This window comes from Pelobates fuscus, chromosome 4 (genome assembly GCF_036172605.1).
Source record: "Pelobates fuscus isolate aPelFus1 chromosome 4, aPelFus1.pri, whole genome shotgun sequence".
Classification (NCBI taxonomy): Eukaryota; Metazoa; Chordata; class Amphibia; order Anura; family Pelobatidae; genus Pelobates; species Pelobates fuscus.
Window position 1 is genome coordinate 324,471,410 of NC_086320.1, and position 20,192 is coordinate 324,491,601.

The following is a 20,192-nucleotide window of genomic DNA, read 5'->3' on the forward strand; positions in this document are numbered from 1 at the left end:
TTTTATTTTCAAGTATTGTAGGATTGATTTTTTTTAATATTGCACTTTTTAAGCAAATTAAAGGGGAATCACTATCATAAAAATTTCATTTATGGATGCATTTTTCAAATGGGCAATCAGACTTCAAGCAGGTAACAGGACATTGTAAACTTAAGCACTCATGTTATACTTTAATCAAGTGGACAGAATATGGGTGGCAAGACAATACCAACTTTTACTCTATGTGCCACTAGATTTGTTTCTACTTGCCTTTTCAGTGCCCATCTCTTTCACAGCTTTGTCTACAATGTTACGAACATCGTCTTCCACCTTGTGCAATTGTAAAGCTAGTAAATCTGATAAGGTAGTTTGCTCAGTCATTGAAAATTGCACCTGCCAAGAAAACATTTTTTTCAGATACATTATTTAAATAACATTAATTAGGTTTGCCTGAAAACATTTGTATCCAGTACTTACAGGACTGTAACATTGATAACGTGTTTTAACCATTTACAGGAAGAACTTAACTTGGCAAGAAAAACAGATACAGGCATAACAACCTGGTGGTGCCAATTGATGATCAAGTTTTGCATATCTTTTTTTAATCCAACTCCACCAATCTAATGCCTTAGACCACAAGATCATATAAAGCATCTGTGCTTATAGGCAAGTTAGATGCAATCAGCACACTCCTATACTCTCTTAACCCCTAGCACTCACTCTTTATCTTTCTCACCTCTGCCTGTTCCACTCTAGCCCAGCATTCTACATCACTACACCTCCTCTCTGTGCCTCCCCTGGCCTACTTCCAAGTTTTTTTCTGAACGTGCATACCCATTTGAGTAATGCTCTATCTTGTCCTCCTCTTAATTTCCATTTTCTCCCTCAGTATCAAAATCTGTCCTTACACCTACTTCCCTCAACCTCCCAACAACCTCCACATTAACCCCATCTATGCTACACTCCCCCCTTCTTTCATCTCATGCCCTGCACTGTTTTCTCTATTATCTCCATCCTTCTCCCACTTGATCTCATCCCAGACCTCATCCATATAAAACCCGCTCACAACCTTTGTCTCTATCTCTCCTCCTGCTTCTAGCATCTGGGGATGACTCTCCTAACCCAGGGGTGGTCATCTGCTCTACTCACTCTAAGTCAATCAGAAACCACACAAACCTCATCCCAACACCATGCCGTCTATCCCCATCTACCAATTGTCATGATTACTATGTGACCCAACATGCAAAACTATATTAACACAACAACGTATACCGGATCTTAGAATGGCCGGACTTAACGTAAAAGAGAATGGTCAAAGAACAAGCCTAGGTCGGGGATACAGAATGAGACAATACGAATAACTAGCCATGGGTCACGATACCAGAAGTAGGGAAGGTCAAAAACAATAGCCAAAGTCAAATACCAGAAAAATATACCAAGAACGCGCTCTGTGACAACCAACAAGTAGAAACCATTACAGGGCACTGAAAAAAAGGCATTACAGGGTTTAAATATGCCTCTCAGTGCTGTGATTGGTTAGTACATGACCGCAAAACGTGCGTGTGCATCGATAAGGTGACGTCACATGCACGCTGGTGCCATCTTTAATGTGGCCAGTGCGCCCTTTAACAGTAAGAAAGGGACCGCAGCGGCCGGCGTCCCTTAGAACGCCACACCAGCCGGGACTCGTCTTCTTGGAGGATTGGGCGGCACTGTCGCAAGACCTTTCCTCGGGACCATAACCCCTCCAGTTGACCAAATATTGAAGAAAACTGTGGGACAACCTGGAATCAACAACAGAACTGACTTTGAAACCGAAGGAGTATGTGTACTTATTACAAACCAAAGGTTTAAGCAAGAAGACATGGAAGGTATTCGGAATGAAGATTAGCAGGCAGGGCAGAGAGTAAGAAACAGGGTTGATCTTGCGAAGGACATGAAAAGGGCCTATGTATCTGGGTGCAAACTTCATAGAGGGTACCTTCAGCCTGATATGTCGTGAAGAAAGCCAAACCTTGTCACCAAACTGGTACACAGACGTGGCACCACGCCGCTTGTCCGTCTGGCATTTAAAACGAGCAGCAGCAACGTTTAAAGCATCATTAACCTGAGTCCAAGTGTCACATATGAGATTCAAATGAAAATCCAAAGAAGGAATGGCAGTATTGGAAAATGCAGCAGGCAAGACAGTAGGATGCCGACCATAAGTAACAAAGAATGGACTTAGACCTGAGGAATCATGAGTGGTATTGTTCAACTCATCAACTCCTTTGGCTTCCAGTATCATTTTTATGCAGATCTCACCTACCCTGATTTCTCACCACCCCTCTTGACTCGTGTCTCTGACTACCTATCTGCTGTTTCCAAATTTTAAATTTTCTTTAAACTGAACCTGTCCAAAACAGAACTTCTGGTTTTCCCTCCCTCAAGTGTTGCTACTTCCTTGTCTGTGTCTCTCCAAGTCAATAGAGCTACCATCTGCTCTACCTCTAAGGCTCACTGCCTAGATGTTCTCTTTGACACTGACCTCTCCTTTACCCCTCATGTCCAATTAATCGCCAAATCCTGCCGCTTCCATCTCAAAAACATTGCGCGCATCCGAACCTAATTTACACCTAATACAGCAAAGGTGCTTGTCAATGCTGCTGTACTCTCACACCTTGACTACTGTAATCCGCTTCTCAGTGGTCTTACGTGTTTCCAACTTGCCCCGTTAGAGTCTATAATGAATGCGGCAGGGAGGCTAATCTTCCTGTCGGCCCGCACCTCCCACAACTCCCCCCTTTGTCAGTTCCTCCATTGGCTTCCTGTAAGATATGGGGACCAAATTAAGATCCTGTCACTTGCTTACAAATCTCTACACAATGCTGCTCCCACCTACTTATCCTCACTAATAGACAAATATGTCCCGTCTAGGCCCCTACCCTCTACTGGAGACCTACGTCTAACCTCTGTTCGTACTCCTACCTCTGATGCTCACTTTAAAGACTTCTCTAGGGTGGCACCGTTCCTATGGAATGCCCTTCCCCCCTCTGTTAGACTGTCACCCAAACTCCACTCCTTCAAAAAAATCTTTCAAAATGTACTTCTTTAGGAAAGCATATAATTTAAACTGTGAACAGCTTTCCCTCCCGCACCCTGATTCCTCTCCTGAAACTGTCATCAAAACAAAACACTAAGCCCTCAATGAACACTATCCTAGCAACCTACTTTTCTAGCCTACCCTTACCTTTTGTGTCACTATACCCCACTCGCTCTAGCATGTAAGCTCATTGAGCAGGGCCCTCAATCCATCTGTTCCTGTGCATCAAACTTGTCTGGTTACAAATACATCTGTACAGCGCTACGAAATTGTTTTTGCTTTATAAATAATAATAATAATGAAAGTCTGGCCCTCAAATTAAGTATCACCATGGCAGGTGAGGTGCAATACCTCCATTACAGTAAAGTGGGGGTATTATTTATATATTTATATCATTTTTTTTTTTACCTTTTTATTTCTTGTTGCAGCTCGCCAGCCACCATATAATTAGCCTTGTGCCACCACGTTTTTTTAACTAATCACCTACTGGATGCTAGCGATTTTTTAAAATTCGGTCCCAGAGTTGAAACCTCCAGCATGGATTTAATTAATTCGGCCCACGTTTTAGCCATCTGGCAGCATTGGGTGCTTCTGAAATCCAGACTTCAGGCCCATTTGCACAAATATCAAAGAGGTTCCACTAGGCAACCAAATTCATGTGTTGGAAGAGGCTCCAAGTGGGGGTAACCCACAATAATGCGATTGTGCTACAAAATGGACAGATAGGCCCAGAAACTGCATACAAGTCCAGAAATGGAAGTTTCTCCAATAAATACAAAATAGAACAACTTTATTAGAATATACAAAACATTGCACATTAAAAAGCCATGAGGCTGAGGTGGAGTCAGTTAAAGTTGGTCTTGGAAACACAAAATCACTATAGGTTAAGAATAACTTAACCTATCAACCACTTTTCAGGAGAAGCAATTCACCAGGATATTTTACAAGGATATACCTCGATGCCAAAAAGAGCCAAGAAAATGGTCTCAAAAAAATAGATTTACGGCGGAGAGACTTCCATTTCTGTACTCATATGCCCATTTATGGGCCTATCTGTCAATTTTTCGCAAAAAATCCACAATTTGAATTCCATTTGTCTGGATTTTGCAGTCCTAATGGCCCTGTATGCAGTAGGATGGTTTTGCCACATTTGGTAAAGGGCCATTTGAACTTTTATGAATGTCTATGTTAATCAAATCCAGGAAACTTTAATTGGTAAAAAAGTAAAACTACCTTCCAGGGTTATGTGGCACAAAGAAAACCCCTGTAAGGGCTAGAAGTGTGAATGTCAGACTACAGATAATAGAAGCCATATTTTATCTAATGTGTATATCCAAGACAACATGCAAAGTCTTTATGATGTATCTGAAATAGATGCTTGAACCTGAAAGATTTACATTCAGCATCTGTCTGATGAGCAGATAAATGAATGTATGCACCAGTAGTGCAATACCTCTTTGTATGCACCTATTGCAGGCACAAACATTCAAGCTTACATAAGTATGTTGCAGCTGTGCTTAGGATATGAGGCATAATGAAGGATAATGGGCACATTCTTACTCCATGTAATATGTAGAGCATGTCATTTTGTTACTGTGCACATTTGCAGTGATCAGGTGTACCGTACCGTTCCCATTACATTTTCTGTAACTCTGTTATTTTTAGATATGAGAACAGTGATTTCTGTTGCTGTATATTTATCAAACTGACACATAAACAAGGTTGAATTAATATTTAGTACACATTTAGTGCCACTCCAGGACTGTCACAGGAAGCCTTCCCAATTGGACAAAAAGCCAAACACAGGGATGAACCCTAAAAATATTGCTGTGTGAATGACGCTCCAAATTTAGAGCAGTCACTATATACTGTGTAACTATATTGTTTCAGTGAACGACTTGTGTAGATATGGTATTAAAGCACGAATATGTTTATCTATGTAATATATCTGTACCTCCCACTGTCATTTAATGGGTGACAGCAGATGAGTGCCCCTATGTTCAAAAACATTTTACAATGACAAAGTATTTTGTATTGTTTTGGCGATGCAATATCATGCATTATACAAAAGTATGTTTAAGAGACTGGACAGTAGGTGGAGATGTAGCAAGTTGTTACAGAAGGAAGTATAGTTTTTCCGCTTCCTGTTTTCTCAATGTTGATGCTCTGTTTTGATAAAATGTTTACGAGATCCTGCCGTATCTTCAGATAGGTATACTAGAACAATTTATAGAGGATCTTAGCATTGAAACCTGGATGACGGCTGGGATAGGTTATATTAAACAATTGATTCAAGGAAACAATATCAAAACTTTTCCCCAATTACAAGAGGAATTCTCCTTACCAAGCCAATAATTATTTACCTATATAAGACTCAAAAATGTTTTAAATATTCATGTTTTGAGAGCCTTTCTGGTACCCCTTTATTAGGATTGTTTAACTATAATAATGTCAAAAGGCCCATTTCCAAAAACATAGATTGTATAAAATAAACCTCCTCAATCCCTTATCCATCAGCAATATTTCAGTGGGAAAAATAACTAGGCTGTAATATTGACAAGGACAATTGGTACAAGGTTTTCACTATGTCACAAAAAAATATACACTGTTTAAATTACGTAGAAACATTCTATAAAGTAACCAACAGGTGGTACTATGTCCCAGACAGGTTACATAACATCTATCCAACTTATACTGAGGTTTGTTGGAGATGTAACCTAGAGGTGGGTACATATGAATATATTTGGTGGGGATGTATAGGTATAAAAATAATATGGCATTGGATATTTGCTCTATTAGAAAATATGGATATTAAACTTTTTAAATTTACAACTGTAGCCTTGCTACATCTAGACTGACTCATCCTAGAGCAATTAGACCAATGCCTAATTATCCATTGTTTTATTGCGATTAAAATGTTGATTGCTCGTTCATGGAAAGACCCACTAGTGTTTTCATGGGCACATATAAAAAAAACCGAATTATTTAGCAAATTTACACGGGGAAGAAATATACCTATATAACCTCCCCTTTTGCAAAAAAAAATAATAAGCTAGAAAGATGGTCCCATTATATAGAACAATGGTCCTCACAACTCTGGGTAGATGACCAAAACGAATTCTCAACTATTATTTCCATTGAAAATCAAAATAATGATATCTAATATTGTAATCTGTGAGCTCTGACCGCCTTTTTGGTCCTTTTTTGTCTGTAATTGGTATTTGTATAATGCATATAATACAGAATACTGATTCTTCTATTCTCTTTAGTAGAACATATGCATTATCACTGGTGTGTATGCTTTTGTCTTTTTTTGTATGTGACTTTTCTTTGTTAACGTAAAATCATTCGATAAAAAGAATTTAAAAAAATAAAACGTTTACGAGTATCGTTTAATGCCATGTAGGCCTACATTAGTTTGGATCATGTTCAAAATTATTTTAGCAATCGTAACTAACATATTACACATTATTATCTCATATATTAAAGCTGTACCATTTTGACTGTGTTATTAAATAGTTTAGGGTATCTGATGTAAATTTAAATGTAAATGTATCTGATGTAAATGTAAATGTAAAATGTAAAAGTTGGTCAATTTCCCTAAGCTATCTCAAAAAAAAAAAAAATGATTCTCAAAATTTCAAAAAATAAAATTTCAAATGACCTGCACGCAGTGATCTGTAAGTAATCAAAGGCACCTTTTTAAGAATTAAGGTTCCTAAATTTGTCTGTGGTAAATACAAATTGTTAAAATTGCCCGAACAAAAACTCAATTAGAATCATTATTTAGTATTAAGTAATTAAAATATCAAGTTATGCTTGAGCATAATACACAAAAATACAAGGAGAAGGAATATTTCATGATGGAAACTGTTTTGAGAGCCCTACAGTTTGCACAGACAGTGGTCATTATATCAAGCTAATGCAATAAGAAACAGATGTCACATAAATGATGTCTAGATTCTGACTAAAGACAAGCAAACATTAAATTAATATGGAATTTGCTGTGCCTTGTTTTTAATCTTTGCATTTTAGTTTAATCAGCAGAAGGTGAGGAACTGACCTTTGTTGCTCTCATTAACTGATGCCAGTGTCTGTCTCGAATCGCTGGATTCTGTAAATCGGTTACAGCTCGCAGAGATGTGATCAAATTCTTTATAGTTAAATCCAAGCCTACATATGCATCCCATGAGCGGGCTAATTTGTCTAATGACCACATTTCCTGTGAAACAAAATATTGGTTAAGATACTATACAAAAAATGATTAAAATGTACGCTTATTGCAACCCCTCTATAACACTGTACTCAAGCACGCCATTTTACAAGCTTTCTGAAAAGTGACTCTATATTAAATTACATTAATAGTGTGAAATTATTATTATAAAATAAAAATGAATGTATGTGATTACTGTCAACTTATACAAATTTGTCTAACCTTGGGTAACGATAATACAGATCTCATCTGCATTAATACAAGTCCAGGGCAACTAAAGAATTATATTTCAAACAGCGGAGGGTCAGTGTAAGTGTTTGGAACACTTTTGACCGTCAGCCACATAAAATGGTTTTACCGTCCCTTTAAGATGGTAGTAAGACTTTATTTGAATAAACAGGTCAAACGGAATGATAGGAGAAACCATATATTTTAATAAGAGAGTTGTTTGTATTGTCTCTGTGGTGAGAAAATGAATCCCTTTTTTAAACTACATGGCCGCATAGTTCACTATAGACACCGCTATAGATAATAACAACAACATATAATAACGTCCAAGAGCTATCTGAAAATTAGTGCAAGATAAATGTACCCTGCCTAGTGAAATACGTTGACATTATTATTAAAAGGTAACAGTTACTCTCCTGGAAATGATATAATTGAATAAAACATTAAATATAACTTAGAACTTGCTTTAACCTTGAAGTTATGTTTTGTTTTCTTTAATTTTTGTTTAATTCAGTTTTAGTAAATTACATCACAAGCCGGTTCAGATCAGGCAAAGCCAGGGCTTACATTTCAAATCAGGTTGAGAAACAGTAATATTGTTTAAAGGGACAGCTCAGAAGTGGTCCTTGATTTTTACCTATTTGTCCACTGGCTGCTAGTGCAGAAAAATTGGTGGTCTGTGAATATTCAGAATTGTATACTCTGTGTAAGATTCGGATGCAATAAGCACTGATTTTAGTTCAGAAACTGAATGCATCCAGGCAATTGTTGCAAATTTGCTCACACCGACCACATTGGGTTCTTTAATAAAGTGAAAACTGCCTGGAATTAAAAGTGATTTCCATAGAAAGTTTCAAATTTAAGGCCAAAGTAACCGGAGTGAAAATATAGTTGAATTGCAGAATATTTCTGCTTCAGCTACCTTGGCCTTAGATTTTAAATTCCTGATAATTCTCACTTTAATAAATTAGTCTGATAACATTAAAAGCCAAACACTTTCAAATTATTTTTAGATTATTATTCTCCATAAAGAGTGTTTGGATGTTCTTCTCAGATAGATAAATGCAGAAGACTATGTATTTCAACCCGGATTTGGCATTATGGAGAAAGCCTGCAACTCATCAAATTGTAATCATTGGATAGTTTAAATACCCCAACAGTTTAAAGACCCCAATGCCCCAATATCTATTGCAGTAACAGCTAAATGTACTTGAAGAATGCAGTCATGACTTTAAAGGAAGTTATCTTTAATGGAATAAATATTGACGTGGAACCAACATCTCAATATTCAGTAATAAAGCCTGTATAATACTGTGACTTTTTAAAATATTCAAAGTAAGGAAGCGTGTGCATTAATAGCAGAGACTATCTTTTGTTTTGTTTTTAATATTTTGTTTAAGTCAAACAAGACAAGCAAGTACAACACCAGCTGTCGAGTAAGTAACACGAACAAACAGAGATGACAAATCAGCTAGCATTCAAGATGTCTTAAAATAACTGAAAAGCGCACACCAGACTGAAGATTTAAGAAAAGAATATATAGCTTTTAGTGTATATATATATATATATATATATATATATACATATATATATATATGCAGCAGCTTTATAATTGTATAACTTGCCTTTGCAAACCTTCTCAGCTCAACATCCATCTGTTCAACATTAATTTGCCTCCACTGAGTTTTCACCCAATCAGAGATGCTGCTCTGGAAGAATAAGCGCAAAATACTGTTAATGCATCTGTACATTTGTATCATTGTCAATAGGAAATAAACAAATTGAAAGTGTCGTGGATTGACTGAGATTCCTGACAGTTTTCTTTATCGAGACAATGTCTGAAGTTAGAATACTTACCCTGAACACAGTGTCAATCATACTCAAGTCCTCACTGCTACGAGCCTTCAAACTCTTAATACAACTGACAGAGATCACAGACAGGTTTGTCAGGCTTGGCCTTCGGGAATACACATAATTGTACAGAAGGGAATACTAAAGTTGTGTGTATATGTTACGTTTAAAGTTGGCTTAGAATTGCCTCATTTTCTTCAAGATATCTAAATAAATAACTACTTAATGTGATCACATCGGTATTAAACCAAAAGCTCACTTACATATGCTTAGTGGTTGACTAGAACATTTTACTAATCTATTTTCACATTGTGGCCACAGAGAGGTGCATTGAGGCCACAGTGCGCTGAGGTTGGCCCTGCCAAGTCAAACTGTTCTTAACGATAACATTGCTCAAGTGTGATAGCACAGAAGGTTGCAAAAGATAGGACAATTGGACTTAGGTTGTCTCAGAGTTACAGGCCAAAACCACAAACCACAGAAAGATTAACTATTGGGTTGAATAGATTGTTTCACAAGAGCTATACAAAGCCAAGTATTATACACATAACTATGACTTTGCTACATTAGAGATCAATAGTCAAAATAACTAGTCTCTGGCTAATATGATATTTATGTAGTGACTAATTGTTAAGCCATTTTAGTTAGATAAAAGAGGGTTGATAAATAAGATAAGTAGATCACTGAGAGAACATTTGGTTGATATAAAATCCTAAAAAGATTGTGTGTAGATACAATGTAACACTGCAATGACACAAAGTTATCAATGATCATTTCTAAATAGAGGCAACTCGATCTTCCCTACAGTAGACTTTCTGTAAATTCTACGATGCTCAACCAACCATTCATGTGCTGACTAAATAAAAGAAGAATTTGTAACAAATGCTGAAAAGCCCAGCATGCCCCCGCCCTGATAAAGGCTGTTCACCAACTGTCGGTTTAAGAGGCAATAAAGAAGCCATGTGGTAACTCTGAGCTCTCGGACTGTGGTATGTGATATAGATTAAGCTGAGTCTTCACTTTAATCTTAAATAATAATATAATAAACGAATAAAATTATTAAAAAAAAAAAGTAATCATCATTTCATACCCTAACAGTGATTATAATATCCCACAATTCTTTCAATATTTTTATCTCTTTGCGACATGTTTTCATTTGTTTGTAGTCAGGAACAGCAACTTCAAAGAGGTCAGCGGATTCCTGAATATGCAGCAATTCTTCCTCCAGTTTGTAAATATCCTGGTTTGCCTGTGGATTGCCAAAATCTATCATTAATAACTTCCAGCAAAAATATTAATTTCCAAGACAAGTAAGTCATATCCAAAACAAGTATTATATACTTCTGTAAGTGCATGATAAATGGCCAGAAGATCATCTTCAGAATTATATATGCATGGAGAGATTTTTTTTTTTTTTTAACAAAATCTTCTGAATTTAATATTTTGTTTGGGCTCTACAGAATTCAGCAATGTGTTAGCCCAGAGGTTGTGCCAAAATTTGGCCAAAATGCTGTGAGGGTTAATCACTTGCACTTGATATCCAGCCACCACATCAAATAGTAAAAAAAAAAAAAAACTAATGTGGGAGTCACATTTTAAAGGGTCGTGGTTTCATACCTACCCCATGCCCCCACTCACCTTGCCGTGGGGGCATGTCTGCTAACAAAAAAAATAGCAATTCGCAGCTGCATGGCCGCTTGATATTTAACAGACATGTCAACACTTGTAGCATAGCAAGTGGGGGCACACAGTAGTATAAAATCTCCCTAGACACCCCACTGGCAGTTTTTAGTTATTTACTTACAGCTGCTAGTGCAAATTTAACCCTGAATCTTGAAGCAATTGAAATGGCTTGACTATTGATCATTTCATTTGTTTTTGGATAAGGGCATGCAACAGCACAGAATTAGTTTTTTTGACTGAATTGACGATCGCCCGAAACCCAGTCTCCAAATCTAGATGAACAATTATTCTATGTGTTATGTTGTACAGCTTATACTTACTTTTTTTTTTACAGTGCATATTGTTCACACGGACATGAGATAGCAAGATTGAAAAGAAGATAGACATGGATTCCATGAGTGATACAAAATGAAAACAATGCACTTTGTTTTTATAACATGAAATCAAGACATTGCCTGCCTGTGGACAAAACAATAGTCTGGTGTTTGTGGGTGATCCTCACAGTGAGGGCTGGATAATGTGTATGCTGTTAGGTGCAGTCTGAGTGTTATATGCGTGACTGTTGCATATGGTAGTACTTGGGAGCGTGGAGCTCCAGGTGATGGAGGGGCAAGGCATGGCAGCCATTACTCTGCGAGGTATCCTACCCGGGGTAGGTGGGTCGTTTACTTGATTAGCAAGGTAGGCTAATAGTTTACTGCCTGGCATCTTGAGTAGTGTCCCCTAACCAAGGAGGATGCGGGGGGTACTTGCATGGGTGTCACCAATTAGTTGCCGACTTCTAGGTACCGAATGGTCCTATATCTCTGTGGTCTGAGTGGCCCTAGCGAGTGGCCGCGTTATGTAGCGGTGGGTCTGAGCCTCCAATGGGCCTCTTGTTTGCACAAAATAACAGGTGGAGCTTGCAGCTAAAAATGCCAAACAAAGTGAAAAAAAAACAAAAAACTTAAAACTTAAAAGTATGAGCGGAACTCCTGTGTCCGTGGGACTTGTAGACAATTTGCCTTTTAGACATGGTGTCACCCAGCAGTCAAGAGAGTCCTCGTCCCAGTCATGGTACTGGAGCTCGGGTGGTGCTTGGTCTCGGAGTGAAGGGAACAATAGTGTCCGAATTCCAAGACTCTGTGGAGGGTCCCGCTGCTGGGCTGGTATTTGGAGCTATCAACCCCAGCTTTTCCAGAAAAGTAGGTGCTTCTGCGGCTGATGTGAGGGTATGGCACGTCCCATGATGGGTTACGTTCAAGGAGCCATTGGCCCCCCATCTATATTCCTTTCTAGCTTCTCTTAGATGACTTGTGACTGGGCCAAGTGACTTTCACCAAAGGAGTGTGGCTCTTGACAAGTCCTGATAGAATGTCAGTGGTGTGCCCTCAAGGTTGAGAGGCGTTTTGCCTGTGAGTGCAGTCATTATGATGATTTTTTCGTGGATTGTCAGACATCTGAGAATCACATCCCGGGCCAAATTAGGTGGTGATTTTGAGGAGCTAGGTAGGTGGAATATCCCGTCGATGGACACTTTTTAGCTGTAGCGTGAGACAATATGCCAGTATGCATCTAGCACAGTGCACCAGTTCCTCCGTTGAGATGGTTATGGGTATACCACGAATTTTGACATGAGTAAGGTGTTGGCGGTCTTCCATGTTTGTCAGTCGGGCTGACATGGCCACTTGTTGTGTCCAGAGCTGTTGCACTGAGTCCTGAAGCGTGGACAGGTGGGTTTGTACTCCAACCATGTTTTCTTCTGAGGCCTGTATGCGGTCTCTCACTGCCTGCAGGTCTGTTTTGATGGGTGCTAGCTCTGCTGCCAGATGTTTATGTATATCTGCCAGTAGTATTTTTAATTTGTGCTTTGTAGCCGGGGTCGAGTCAGCGGTAGGTGGCTGTGCCACCTGTTGTGATGCCTGATGGTCTGCTACCAGGTCTGGCCCGTGCAGTGTCTGTACCTGAGTTCCGGGGACGTCTCGCGGATCTGCAGCAGGAGAATGCTTAGGCTGGGTGCGCCTTTGTAATATGGCCCCAATAACCCTACCATCTGCCAGCGTGCCAGGTCTTTGCGAGCGGTGGCCCATTGCAGGCGTGTGAGTGGTAGGAGTTTCAGATGGCAGGTCCAATGTTACTCTTATAGTGGCCAGGCCTCCTAGGAGCGTCTCCAGGCCTTGAGGTGTCAGTGAGAGGTAGGCCCCAAACCTTCGTTTCTGTTTGGTCTGCTTCTGGGTGAGAAAGAAAGGCATCTAGTTGCTCGGCGGGCTCTGTAGATGCGTTCTAGCCACTTTATAGGGCTGGATGGGTTCCAGATTTATGGATATTCGGTGTGATTTGATTAATCTGTTTGGAGCTTGCAGAAATGGTGTCTGATCAAGTTTGCAGACAAGCTCCTCCCCTGGGACTACCTTTTAATCTATGGATATGAAAGCAATTGGCTAGCCTTAGCTATAGGTAAAATGTTTTATTCATTAGAAAGTGACACTAAGCCACATGTCACGACAAGTGTTCCAACAAGAAACTTGTTGTTGTTTTTTTTTTTTTTCTTTTTTCAAACTCTGGCTAATTTTAAACTTACACTTAACACAAAATAAAAGTCACTCTACAATCAATGTTCTTTAGCTGTTCCTGCTGCCTCTCTGTATTGCGATTTTTAGCTATTGTTCTTTGTTGATTGTCCTTGCGATGCTCATGTTTCATGATATCATTTTTCTAATTATCTATGCATTTTGCTCTGTCTCATCCCTTGTGGCTAGGATCTTGCAATATATATTGTGAGCAGCTATCTACTTGTCATTCCTGACAATAAAACAATTTTGAATGACTGCAGGTCCTTTAACAGTAAGTTACAGTTAACACAAAAGTCGTTCCATAATCAATGTTCTTATGCTGGTACATTGCTCCTGCTGCTTCCGTGTATTTGCGATTTCTAGTGATTGCACTTCATGATTGTCCTTGTCATTCTCCTGTTTTTAATTACACTATATTATATTTATCTATATTTAGGCTCTTGTTACATAGGGCCACTCTAAGGGCTCACTCTGTCCTATCTCTCAATCTATTTGTTGTTTCTGACAATAACACAATTTTGAGTGACTGCAGGCTTCTTAATACTTGCCTGACATATGGAATATCAACATTTTACTCACTTTATCAAGACGTGAATACGGCTTCTGTGCATTATATGAGAATGGTGCATCCAAACAAAACGTCTCCCTGAAATTTGCTTGCTTAATCTGAGTGGTATAAAAAAAAAAAATATATATTATATAACATAACTTTAATTAGCAAGCCTCAAAACACTTATGAATATGAGAAACAAACATAAAGAATGTATAACCTATTGTTAATTTCACTTACATCAAAAGCAGCACATTTTTTTCTTATAATGGAAACCTCTAGCGTCTGGCGAGGAGCAAGGTCGTGCTTTACAGAAATGGCAATTTTTTTGGTATTATTCCATTTTTCCGGTAATTCCTGTTGAAATGGATTTTAAAATATTGTTTGAGACACACTGGTCTACACAGGTATTTTTACAATAGATATGTGGTAGATAGACATGCTTGCTGGAATCATGACATATATGAAATGTGGCCTTGGCTGAAATTTTCCAATGGCTGGATTCTTAAAATGAGTATGACAAATAATTATATAAAAAAATCAATATTAATATCACTGCTCAATTCTCTGCCATTTAGGAGTTAAATCACTTTCTGTTTACACAGTCCTAGCCACACCTCCTCTGGCTGTGATTTACACAGCCTGCATAAAAAAAATGGTTTCAATCAGACAGTTAACTTGCTTTACAAGTTTTTATCTCCTTGTAATTTTAATTTTAATTACACACGGGAGGCAGGAGATAAGACATTCTAGATTAAACAGACTGTGCAATTGAAAAAAAAAATGTAGGTTATTTTTTAGGAAGTGTTTAGGAAGGCTGTGTAAGTCATTTGCAGGAGGTGTGACAAAGGTCGTGTACACAAAGTGATTTAACTCCTAAATGGCAGAAAATTGAGCAGTGAGACTGCAGGGGCATGTTCTATACAACAACACTGCCTCATTAAGCTAAAGTTGTTTAGGTGTCTATAGTGTCCCTTTAAACATCAAGGTGTTTCTAACTCACAAAACATCACTGTAGACATTGTTTGAAGTTCTTAAACATGTTTCTGAATACCTCCAACTGTGTATATATCAAGTCTGGGAGTTTCTGTCCATAGTTTTCTAATAGTGCAATAGTCTGTTTAAGGGGTTCAAACAGATTATCCGTGGCATCCTGTCTGTCCCTCACGGCCAGAAGATGCTCCATGATGCCAACAAGTGCCTTATAATCTCCTTCCGGAATGTCAATCTGCAGAGCAGAGTCTGTCAACCTAATAAACTGCTCCAAGTCTGTCAAGCTGCGAAAAGAGTAACAAAATATCATGAAGCAAGATCTACAGAAAATAAATACATAACCCTTTACACTTACACATATGAAGCTTTGTAGATCAGGGCATCACTCACAGTGAATGATGCAGTCATTATATAAGGCCTTGAATAATCTAATATGCAAAGTGCCAGTTAAATAAGTAGTGCTGTACAAAACAGTTACAAACAAGTCAAAATATAAAGAATATTTCATGCAATAAACAAAATTCTTTAAGAAAACAATAGGCTCACAGATTCCCTCTTGTACATAGACATATTTTGATCTTTTTATATTCTCCAGTGAGTTATATATTGAACAGAATAACAGACAGGTATAGAATAATGTAACACAAATTACACATTTATTAAAAAGTGCACTCAGAAGAGTGCATTTTATTAATGAGCGCAATTCTCACTTGTCTTACAAATTTGTCTTTTATGTAAACTATATGCATTATGTACAGAATCTTTTTTACTCAGTATATAAAGATTTCACATCTTAATTAAAATCATAATACAGATAACAGCTGAGTCAAAAATATTACCTGTCAATGACAAATCTCAGAAGGTGCTCTTTGAGCATCCAACTCCATTTCTTTATAATGACTAGCAGTGACATTTTAAAAGGTCTCATGTCCACCCTAAACCAGTTTTCAAATACTTTGTTATCTTCAGACGAGCTAATTTGAATGTATAGATTTTCATAAATGTCAATCTGCAAAGAAAAAAAAAATACATGAAAATGATTGTTACTTGAAATATATTTTTAAACTTACAAGTCCAACATGTAGGAATCTACAGTAAACGTCTGGTGGCACTTGCCTGTTCCTTAAACTGTTCAATTGTAGGAGGACATTCTAGAACGTTATCTTCTGCATGAGCCTCAATTTCTTCAGCGGTTAATACATGACCGTACAGCAGGAACTGTCTCATGAACTCCAATCTGTCATCTGTCCACAAATAGGAATAGGAATCATATCGCCCCTTGTAATCTATTACTTTGCTGATGACTGTGGTGATCTTTCCCATAATCTCCTGTCGTATTTCAGAGAGGTCTATCATTTCATCCATATCATTCTGGAATAAATAAAAATGAGTACAAGTGAGATAAATATTGCTAGTGGTCCATCTGATTGTACAAATGACAGTACATTTAGTTATCTTATCTTGCAGCAATAATGTATTTCAGTTAAAAAACATCAGAGGTCAAGGTGCTGGGTGGTAATATCTATTTCTACTGCAGCTTCAGATACAATTGCAGTGTGCCGTCTTAGAAAACATATTGGTTTTGTTAATCATTTAGGAGAAAATGGGCATGCAAATCCCTCTAATCATCTAGGATAGAGAGCTGTCAAAATAGATGGGGAGACTGTGATGTCTATTACTAGACTTTGAGACTATGTAGTTTCCTAACTGTAATTCATCTGAATTCTGGCCAATCAGGTGATCGGACAAAATTCCAATTTCAAAAATGCCAAAATGGAGTCCCAGAACAAATGACTCACATAATGCAGAACATGCTTGTTTTTATTGTAATTCATTCTTGACAGCAGGAAAAAAAGGGGGGTGGAATGGAGAAGAGGCTGTTTTTTTTTTTTTTTTTTTTGGGTGGGAGGCAAAAAAGCAGCTCTGTTTGCCATGATGGACAAAGGGCCTGCCCAATTATGAAAGCCAGTGAATGTTAATTCTATGCACAGATCAAGGGACACATGACCAATAGAGGGTGAAAAAGGAAGAACATGGGGGGCGGGGCCCGACCGCCATGCTGACCGGTCGCAGGCTGGAGGGGCTCCTGCGGGATTTGGCCTATTTCGAGGATAATACCAACTTTACAGCCTGCCCCGGAGCCAAGACAGTACCTCCCGTGTCCAGGTAGTTGCCGGTGCCACTGTGGTCCCCGAGATCGGGAGTCTAGCAGCCCCAGAAGGTGATGTGAGGCTTCGGGGCCTGCAGCCCATGTGGGTGTAGAACGGGGCGGACGGCCGCCGTCCTGTTTTGGAACCTGGCAGCCGTGAAGCAGCTCAGTGATGCGTCCCGCGGGTCCTGCTCCCCCCCCATGGACCGGGGGGGTTATCCCGGTCCACACTGGAGGGAATTACCCCCAACGTTGGCCCACCGAGCCTGCAGGACACAGAGCATTCCACGCCAGGACGCCAAAATGGCAGCGACGCTACCAACGCTGCCTCCCTTCAAGCAGCTCCGTCCGCAGGATTACAGGCAGCATATACCACAGCCGAAAACACAGCAGAGCTGCCACTTGTAAGCTGGGCACACCGCCCAAGCTACCGATGCCCTGACCGCTGCTGCCGTGGAATTATACCAGGATCTGCTCTAACCCGCATCAAGAGACCGCCATAGCCACCTCTGAGCCGTCCCTCACGCTATCAGTGGCAGACATCTCCTCGTCAAGCGAACATGTCGCCCCTGGCAAGGCACATCTATGCTGGACAGTTATGTATATCCAATGGGCATAGGCTAACAAGAATAAATTCAATATCAAATTCAATAAGACATGTAGTCCGGTCCCCACACTACACATCTCGAGGGACATTGTCACTGTTGGCAGCAAGGCTCCAATACTTACCTCCAGTCCAGTTCATATCTTAGTTTAGCTTCCATGTACAAGCTTATACCATGCTGTATGATTTTATCTTTGAATTCTAAGCAACTTATTTCCTCTTGCATTACTTAAGCCTGCATAAGTCTTAATACTCCTCTCTTAGCATGTTTGACCTGTGATTAGCTACCTAACATCATTTACCCTATCCTCTGTAGGCCTAAGCATGATAACCTTGATATTATAAAAAACAAAAAAGTGCATTTACTCAGACATGTCATGTACTCTATCAGTGAAAACTTTTTGTGAAACCTTTGCACTGTCTGTGTTTATATGTGAAATTTGCAAAGCACTACAAAAATAAAGAATTTTAAAAAAAAAAAAAAAAAAAGAAAAAGGAAGAACATTAAAACAATCTATACTTCCAAACAGGAAAACACTTTGACTGCAGCGTGTGTGGTAGTGGGATATAGCCTGTGTCATTGATTCTAATGTGAGTTTAGGTTTAGCTTACCGCTGTGTCTACCTAATTAGCTACTGCCAGTCGAAGATAGGAGCTTGCCATTTTGTCAATGATCGTAATGGGAGACTAGGTTTAAAGGAACACTCTAGTATTAGAAATACAAAACAGTATTCCTAACACTAAACACTGTTCCTCTGACTCCCTCTCTTGCCTGTCCTCCCCCCCACTCGCAGCACTGCAGGGGTTGAATAACCCTTTCTGTCAGTCACAGCATTCCAATGCTGAAGTCTCTCTGCACTTCGAAGTCAGCGCCGAGGGGGAACCTAATGCGCATGAACGGCTCATCTTCAATGAGATGAAGTGGCCTGGTTGCCTATAGTGTACCTTTAAAGTACCACTGTATTGATCTAGCTAGCTAGCCGTATAGCTACTGTCTGTCAGAGTTCACTTAAAACAACTTTGACTGGGAGATAGGAGATTGCTATTGTGTCAGTGATGCTAGTGTGAAACTAGGTTACCAATTACAGCTACAGGTTTTTATAGGTTAACTGTTTGTAGAAAGAAAACCCTTTTGGGGGGTAGTGAAAAAAGAAGAAAGCAGATCCTCTTGCCTAGCTACTGCCACATTGACCCTCACACAAATGTTGAGGGTCAGATAGCCAGCTTCATTCATCCTAGTGTGAGACTGGTGGTTATGGGTTATGGTTAGTGCATTGTCCTACTGCTATCCACCAACTTAACACCAACTTAGAATCACAAGTTTACAGTTTGACAGGTTGTATTTTTTGGTAAAGTACCTAAAATAGATTGTATAAATGGTGCTTATTACTGTTAGAAAATGTGAATATCAAATAAACAAAAAGCAAGCATACATGAGTACCACTGGCTGATCCAGCTATTTTACTTTAAGAACTGGCTCTTTGCAATATACATATAGAACAAACAAAACAAAAACACATTTACAGGATTATTCACTAGAGATGTCGCGAACATAAAATTTTCCGTTCGCGAACGTGAACTTCCGCAAATGTTCGCGGACGGGCGAACCGGGCGAATCGCCATAGACTTCAATAGGCAGGCGAATTTTAAAACCCACAGGGACTCTTTCTGGCCACAATGTGATGGAAAAGTTGTTTCAAGGGGACTAACACCTGGACTGTGGCATGCCAGAGGGGGATCCATGGCAAAACTCCCATGAAAAATTACATAGTTGAGTCTGGTTTTAATCCATAAAGGGCATAAATCACCTAACATTCCTAAATTGTTTGGAATAACGTGCTTTAAAATATCAGGTATGATGTTGTATCGATCACGTAGTGTAAGGGTTACGCCCGCTTCACAGTGACAGACCAAACTCCCTGTTTAACGCACCGCAAACAACCGCAAACAGTCCATTTGCACAACCGCAAACTCCCCATTTGCACAAGGTTGGATACCAAGCTAGTCATGTCCCGTTCCTTGTCCTCACTGATGTCATTGAAGGTCTCTTCCTCCACCCAGCCACGTACAACACCAAGGGTCCCCGAAAGGTGACAACAAGCCCCCTGTATTTTTTTTTAAATGTACACTACTGTTACACCAGATATGAGTTACACTGGTGTGACAATGTGCCCTGGCAGGCCCTGAAACGCACACGTGTGAAGGAAACTGACTGGTATTATTTCACAGTCAAATTTCTAGCTTTTTTTTTAATGTACACTACTGTTACACCAGTGATTGGCCCACGTCATGCCTATGCCCCCAAAAA

General features: G+C 39.2%; 1 protein-coding gene across 1 annotated transcript in view; it reads right to left on the minus strand.

Annotated features, from left to right (window-relative positions):
* DNAH11 (dynein axonemal heavy chain 11) overlaps window positions 1-20,192 on the minus strand; it is a 217,288-nt gene that overhangs the window by 139,196 nt on the left and 57,900 nt on the right. Inside the window, exons 16-24 of the mRNA XM_063450883.1 lie at window positions 16,248-16,502; window positions 15,971-16,140; window positions 15,193-15,415; window positions 14,379-14,495; window positions 14,168-14,254; window positions 10,444-10,602; window positions 9,128-9,211; window positions 7,125-7,283; window positions 250-372 (exon numbers count right to left, since the gene is read on the minus strand). Coding sequence (XP_063306953.1) covers window positions 250-372; window positions 7,125-7,283; window positions 9,128-9,211; window positions 10,444-10,602; window positions 14,168-14,254; window positions 14,379-14,495; window positions 15,193-15,415; window positions 15,971-16,140; window positions 16,248-16,502 — 1,377 coding nt within the window. The remainder of the gene's footprint in view (window positions 1-249; window positions 373-7,124; window positions 7,284-9,127; window positions 9,212-10,443; window positions 10,603-14,167; window positions 14,255-14,378; window positions 14,496-15,192; window positions 15,416-15,970; window positions 16,141-16,247; window positions 16,503-20,192) is intronic.